This window comes from Petromyzon marinus, chromosome 6, assembly GCF_048934315.1.
Source record: "Petromyzon marinus isolate PM22_M1 ecotype Great Lakes invasive population chromosome 6, UKy_Petmar_22M1.pri1.0, whole genome shotgun sequence".
Taxonomy (NCBI): Eukaryota; Metazoa; Chordata; class Hyperoartia; order Petromyzontiformes; family Petromyzontidae; genus Petromyzon; species Petromyzon marinus.
Genome location: NC_133672.1, coordinates 13,071,075 through 13,079,044, shown reverse-complemented (window position 1 = coordinate 13,079,044; position 7,970 = coordinate 13,071,075). Strand labels below are relative to the sequence as shown.

The following is a 7,970-nucleotide window of genomic DNA, read 5'->3' as shown; positions in this document are numbered from 1 at the left end:
ACTCTAAAGAGGATACTCTCGAATGTAATGGTAAAAGAGTCTGGAGTCTGGAGATGTATTCAGGTTGTGCTTGGGAAAAACAACACAAAGCGATGTAGTCGACCACATTCTGACCAATGAGCCCCACCGCGGATCAATGCGCTATTGAATTAACGTTTAACGCACGTTAGCATACTTCTACTAAAGTCACGTAGAAGCGAAAACAATAAAATCATACAAAAATATAAAACAATAAAATTCTCACGACGTTTCGACTCCAACACAAGCAATCATCATCAGGTGTGAAAACCACAACGAGAAAATTGGAAAAATGTGGCGGTTTTTTAACGTTAGCACAACGGATAGCGATTTGAAAGTTTTTTTTATCAGATGGACGAGTCCATCTATGTTTGTAAAAGAGGAGGGAGGAGACACAAAATAATGGATGCGGTCTGAAAGCCACCTTAAGCATGATCAGTCAATTAAGACCCGAAATGGTTTATCAAATCCTTCCAATGATTGCTAAGCCAGAATCCATCTTCTTGGTTGAAATTGTCTCTGTGTTTGTATATGTGGATAGCCTCATGAACGAATCTCTCATGGTAGCCAGATGGCTTGCAAAGAACCTCTGTCTCGGAGAAGTCAATGTCATGTGAACCTACTGAATTTTAACAGTGATCTGCCACAGCCGAGGTGTTGGTCCTACCGTGTTTCAGGTCTGCTTTGTGTTCACGAATGCGGTCCGAGACATGTCGTTTGGTTTCTCCAATGTAACTACTACCACAGAGGCAACTTAGTTTGTAGACGCCAGGGTACTGTATATCCGGAATCACATATTTTACAGGTGGCTTTCAGACCGCATCCATTATTTTTCGTCTCCCCCCTCCTCTTTTCAGAACATAGATGGACTCGTCAATCTGAACAAACTGTCAAACCGCTCTCCGTGGTGCTAACGTTAAAAATAACCGCCACTTTTTTAAAATTTTCTTGTTGTGGTTTTCACACCTGATGATGATTGCTTGTGTTGCAGTCGAAACGTCGTGAGAATTTTATTGTTTTATATTATTGTTTCCCTTCTACGTGACTTTACCGAAAGAACCAAGAATATGAATCCCTGCAGTCACGAAAGCTTTAAATCAAAATGTATACTTCTACTAACTTACTTTTTTAAAGTGGCTCATGGCAGATACTCTCAAGGACATTTTATAAGCTTGGAGCGAACGAAAATTAAATGAAAACATCCCTGCATACCGAACCCCACTGTTTGAGTTGGGAGATTCCACGCGATTACGAAACCCACCCAAGGCGCATTCCTCACTTCGACCAAAAGAGAGAAGGACGTTTTCTCGTACAAGGGCACTTTGCGACGGTTGCACATTCAGAAGCCATCCCGAAACAACGTCGGAAACCCTCTCAAGAGTCAGTTCGTGTTGACTCTCGAAAGACACAAGGATGACGGGAAACAGCTTGTGGCTGACCGCCGTCGCGGCCGCAGCATCTGCAGGCATCTGGATGTTGAGCTGGTCGAGTACGCTAATGCTGCTGGTGGCGATCGCCCTCCTCGTGCGCGTAACAATCCTCGTGGTGAACTCCTCGGTCCTCACCCGCGCTCCCCGCGTCCTCCTGCGCGGCCGGGCGGTGCTCATCACGGGCTGCGACAGCGGCTTCGGCTTCGAGCTGGCGAGGCGTCTGGACGGCATGGGAGTCCGGGTGCTGGCCGGCTGCCTGCAGCCAGACGGAGAAGGGGCCCGGGAGCTCGCGAGCAAGAGCAGCGACCGCCTGCGCGTCCTGCCCTTTGATGTCACGAGCGACGAGCAGGTGCAGGAGGCTCGTGCAGCCGTCACCCGCATGGGTCGGCAGGCAGGTGAGGTGCGGCCCCGCGGGTGGACAGGATGCTACAGAACGCGTGATAAGTTGCGTGCATATTTTCACCCTTTTTTGCCGCGTGAACGTGCAAATAAAACCAAAGTTCACGCCGAAAAAATAATGTGCTTTAAAAGTTTTAGGACCGCATGCAGATGAAAGGTTTATAGGACATTCAATGTAAGATTGAATAACATTTGACAAGCAATTATCAGGCTCCAGTTAGAATTTGTTCTGTTCCATGATGCATATACATACGTCCACAAATAAATGTTTTTATATTACCACGAGCAATAACGGCTGGGTAGCAATATATTGCACCTAACTCGGGGATTAATTTCTCACTCTTTATTTTTAAGAATGCTGCTAGGATGGTGAATAGTTATTGTCAGCCTAATGTGTGTATATTGAAGTTATTTTGCACGATTTCGTAAATGTTTCATCAGGAAGTAGATCAACTATCCCGATTTAGTATTTAATTTGGAAGTCCATGGATGCATTGTTTTTAAAATTACAGACAAATTGCATGTTAATAAACTTAGTAATCAAATTAACCTTATGGCCCCCGGCTCTCGCATAAACATCTTATATATAAAAGTCTCTGCGCACGCGCGCTTGCCAGGGATTTGGCTCTCAAACGGTGCGGTATATGTGTAGGCCGTGAATTCACTCGGACGACAACCGCCTTCCTTCCACCGTCACTTTTATTTCCATCGTTCCGCACACACCATAATTTCTCCTCTCCGCGCTCCGCCAAATCGAACACTCGAATTCCCCTCAGCACCGTCCGCTCATACTCCTTGTCTTCCCACACAGTCTCTTCTTCACTCCCCCCCCACACACAGTGGTTTTCTCTGCATCTCCTCACACAGCGACTCGTCTATCTCCCCACACGCAGTGACTTATCTATCTCCGCACACACAGTGACTTGTCTATCTCTTCACACACAGTGACTCGTCTATCTCTTCACACACAGTGACTTGTCTATCTCTAACTCTCCCTGTACCTATCTCTCCCGTAACTACCACTCTGCTAACGTTAACTCTCCCTATCGCTATTTACTGTCCTTTGGGTTCGGCTCTCAATCTATTCTTCCCTAACATTTGCCGGCTCTCCTCTTCGCCTCTCTCGCTGCTCTCCACCTCTCGCCAACAACTCCCCAACAACAACTCAACTCCCCGTCCAAATCACCTAGCGTTTTATCCCCTTTCCAATCAGCTTTAATTAATTGCCACGTGTCTCGCTAGCATTTTTCCGCCAGCTCGCACCTGTCCAACGATCCAGACTTCGTGAGGCCGCCACTTAACGCTAACAGCCTCTCGACCAATCACAGCCCTCGTGCCATGACTCCCTTAATTACTTTGGTTTGTTTACGCCACCCGTGACTTCACCACCTGCTCGACCTTATGTGACCCACACTGTTTGTATGTCTGTATGTACTGTATATGGCCAATTTACCCATGCGTATCTTTTACTCCACTACATATGAGAACAAAATGTGCCGAGCAGCACGCCCGAAGTCCCGTGCATTATATTATAATTATGTAAACAAAAACTTTGCTCTTTGTCACCAATGGGTTTGAAGGATGGTGGAAAGTGTTGTCTTGTTAAACTATGCCTTTAAAACTGAAACTACTTCCCTGCAGTACCTCTATTTAAATACACTTTCGAAAAAAAAATTTACACCGCTCTGTCAATCATCGTGTTTCTCTGTGTGGATTTGTGAACACACTTTATAAACAGTACGTAAAATAGTACGCGTTTTCAATGCGCTGTTCATATTGTAATACGCGTTTATACCAATGTTACTCTACAGAGTAGTGGGTCGCCACTCCTCTTATCCGCATTGATACGAGCGGTATGTGGGGACTATGGCTTAACCGCAAAAAAAACTATTTGCACAGATGCGGACAAGGTTATCAAACAGTAGGAATTAACGGTGCAACGAATCTCATCTGTTAAATATCTGCAGGTAATAGGATTGTCATCGATTGATCCTGGCTGCAGACATTGGTAGGTCACAAATAATAATGAAGATAAGAGAGCAGTTTCACTGTATTATTATGCATACCGTTATGATAAATAAAGGACTTAAGTCGTGTAGGCAGTTTGAGCAGCTTTGGATAATCCTGCCCATACCCGAGCATGGCGTGCATTTGCTTGTTCAGCTCTTCTGCACATTCGTCCTCGCTGCTGCGCTTGGTAGACAACGACACCAGAATGATCCGCGCCAGGTGGGTCGCGATGTTTATCTGCGCGGTGGGACGGAGTCACCAAAATAAAATAATTAATTACGATTTAAACTTTATTACGGGGTCCCAGGGTCCCGCAAAAAGGTTCATACATGTTAAAATTATTTCACACCGTACGTAGCCAACCGTGCTAATCAAATGCACAACGCAAAAAATAACACACTACCACTAGGACACAATGCACTTTTATCCAGAAAAATAATGTAATAAATTATTCCTGAATATCTAGTGTGCAACACTGATGTATTTTATTAGAATTGTGTAAACATTCCTAAGGGCAGAAGCTACACAGTTCCGTCAATTTCCAGCAGTGCAGCCCATTAAATTCTAGCAAAAAGTGAAGGACTAATCCTATCACCTTTTCTCAGATGTTTCCTCATCTTATAACCGTTCCTCTCAGCCAGCAAACATTTTAATCTTATATAGAGCCCCGTTTCTCTCCACCTTTCTCTTGCCTTCCCTGTACAGTATATCTAAATTCATTCCACAATGTTATCCCTCCCTCTCATATTCTTCTCGTCCCTCCACTGTATCTCACCCACCTCCATTTCCCAGATCTCTCACCTCTCACCCTGGCTCTCCTTATTCCCACCTCTCCCTGCGTTCTCTCCTTGGCCAGTTAACATCAACGGCGTGTGGATATTCGACAACCTTCGCCAACCTACCACCAAGCCACACCGACTAGCTTGGTCAATATTGTTCAAACAACCCCCGTGACTGGCATCACGTAGGAAGGCCTTCATCCCTCATTGCATCTACAGAGGAATGTACATCATTATTATATGGGTAAGCCTATTAAATAATACAGCAGCAACAGTATATAAACGTTCAACTTCCCATTTTTAACGATGAGGCAGAACAAAACAAACAGTGGACAGCAAACGTACTTTTTGCTGCTTCATACCATTTATTCTTCAATTACTCAGACCTGTGGGCTGTGGTGAACAACGCGGGCATCACACATTTGGGTGAGGTGGAGATGTGCAACATGAACTCGTACCAGCGACCGGCCAACGTGAACCTGTGGGGCACCATCCGCACAACGATGGCCTTCCTGCCACTCGTAAAGGCCAGCAAAGGTGAGCACGCGCTCCTTGTTTGTGTAGTGATTGTAGAATCACTACTGTGTACACACGGACAAGCGTGACGTCACTATGCGGGGGAGCGTCATGACCACGCGGGTCTACACACACGCATGACGTCATCCCGGCTGGAGGCGGGAATGACGTCAGGGCCGGTTCTGGGCTCCGGGAGGCCACGAGGGTGGTGTGAGGCCATGGCACTCTGTGACCCCGGCTGGACACATGACTGGGGGCCTAGGGGGCACCTCGGAGGGCACGTGGACAGCAGGGGGGCTTCGAGAGGGTTCTCGAAGGGAGGCGTGGCCGGGGTGGGGCCCGGGCACACCGAGGCCCATATAAGCAGCCTCCTCACGAGGTTCGAGGCTGCCCGTATCAAGAACGAAGATGCATCGTGAAGACGCCAAGAAGAGTCAAGCCTCCAGTCAGCGGACCTGGCAGTAGCCCACCTGGCTGGGTCACGCTAGAGTATTTGATAAGTATGTGTTAGCTAGAGTAGGTTGGTGGTCACCACCTTATGTGCAGTGTTATATTACTTACCGTTCTAATAAATCAGCGTTGCCTCCCAAGGAGTCGTGTGTGCACCTAATTCGAACCCACTACATTTGTTGGAACTTAACGAAGGTATGTATCAGAAGCGCCAACCTTGGATTGGGTTGTTACGGCACAGCACGCAGGTTGATGGTATTGCAGTAGTTATTTTATTACACAGGGTTATGGTTTTACAATGCAGCTCACACAAAAAGACAAATACACTAACAGATACGAATACATTCACACATAGACAAGGAAACAGAGATGAAAATAAACACTCACACATGGAAACACACAAATACAAGGATACTTCAAATGGCCTTACCACACTTTTGGAGCAGTATTGATAGCGAGCACCTATGATGGCCGGAACAGCACACGAGGGAGTGGCCAGCAACACGCCCAACCGCCTTTGTATCCTAGATTTGAAGCTTTCGTGATTGCAAGGATCCATACTCTTTGGTTCTATTCGGTAAAGTCACGTAAAAAACAACAAAAAATAAAAAAAATCACGACGTATCGGCCACAACACAAGTGGCCTTCATAAGGTGAAGGGACCAGACTGTCTAGAGGACAGTGCTGGAGTGAACACAGCCAAACTCAGACCGCGACCTTTAAGCTGTGTGAGAGGAAGCAGAGCGCCTTGACAAAGGAATTAGCATAAAAATTAGCATCTAATTGGTGGACTCAGCATGATGAACGATGTAGAGGGGGGGAGCATGTGCCAACCGGCAAGGGGAGGAGAAAAATAATTCTCTCATCAAAACGTTATACCACAGGGCTCATTGCATTTCGGACCAACACCACCTCACCAGTGAATTAAAACATGTACATCTGGCCCTAATAAGGAATGTATACTCTGGCCGTACCATCTACCAAGCTGTTTCTCCCTCCATACAGAAACAACCACCTGATACTCCGATCAAAACCATCACACGACCATATATAGCAGGCGTTACTAAAAAGATCTCCAAAATTCTAAACAAACACAAGATCCTGGTCCGGTTCAATACAGTACACAAAATCCGTGACCTGATCCCTTCCGTGAAGGATGTCATTCCTGATTTACAGTACCCCGGAGTTTACAAAATGATCTCCACCTGTGGCGACTGCTATATCGGGGAGACGAAACGAAATGTGTCTGACCGAATTCGCGAGCACAAATCAGATTTGAAACACGGCAGAACAAATTCTTCTGCCGTAGCTGATCACTGTTAGAATGCTGTGGGTGATCACGATATAACTTTCTCCGATACCAAGGTTCTTTGCAAACCCACGGGTTTTTATCAGAGATTTGTTCACGAGGCAATTCAGATTTACAAACACAGACACAATTTGAACCGAGAGGATGGTTTCAAATTAAACAACCATTGGAAAGATGTTCTGAATCAAACCAAACATTAATCTAATTTTGATTTAAAGCTTTCGTGACTGCAGTAATTCATATTCTTAGCTGTTTCGGTAAAGTCACGTTGAAGGGAAACAATAAAGTAATAAAATATATATAAAACAATAAAAAATTCTCACGACGTTTCGACCATAACACAAACGGTCATCATCAGGTATGGCGGTTTGCATTAATTTATTTATTTTTAAACGGTGTATTTATTTATTAAAAAACGTCAGCGCCACACGCAGCGATTTGGCAGTTTATTTAGAAGGACTAGTCCATCTATGTTCTGAAAAGAGGAGGGGGGAGACGAAAAATTAATGAATGCTGTCTGAAAGCCACTGTAAGCGTGAACAATCAATTAAGACCTGAAATGGTTTATCAAATCTTTCCAATGATTGCTAAGCCAGAATCCATCTTCTCAGTTGAAATTGTCTCTGTGCTTGTATATGTGGATAGCCTCATGAACGAATCTCTCATGGTAGCCAGATGGCTTACAAAGAACCTCTGTCTTGGAAAAGTCAATGTAATGTGAGCCTACTGAATTATAACAATGATCTGCCACGGCCGAGGTGTTGGTCCTACCGTGTTTAAGGTCTGCTTTGTGTTCACGAATGCGGTCCGAGACATGGCGTTTGGTTTTTCCAATGTAACTACTACCACAGAGGTAACTTAGTTTGCAGACACCAGGGTACTGTATGTCCGGAATCACATCTTTTACAGATGGAACCAGATCACGGATTTTATGTAATGTGTTGAAACGGACCTGGATCTTGTGTTTATTCAAGATTTTGGAGATCTTTTTTGTGATCCCCACAATGTAGGGTAAAGTGATGGTTTTGAAAGGCTCCTCAAGAGGGTCCTTCTTCATAG

General features: G+C 45.2%; 1 protein-coding gene across 1 annotated transcript in view; it reads left to right on the top strand.

Moving 5' to 3' along the window:
- Positions 1–932: 932 nt before the first annotated feature.
- LOC116939735 (uncharacterized) overlaps positions 933–7,970 on the top strand; it is a 24,239-nt gene continuing 17,201 nt past the window's right edge. Inside the window, exons 1-2 of the mRNA XM_076063216.1 lie at positions 933–1,843; positions 5,021–5,173. Coding sequence (XP_075919331.1) covers positions 1,432–1,843; positions 5,021–5,173 — 565 coding nt within the window. The 5' untranslated portion in view covers positions 933–1,431. The remainder of the gene's footprint in view (positions 1,844–5,020; positions 5,174–7,970) is intronic.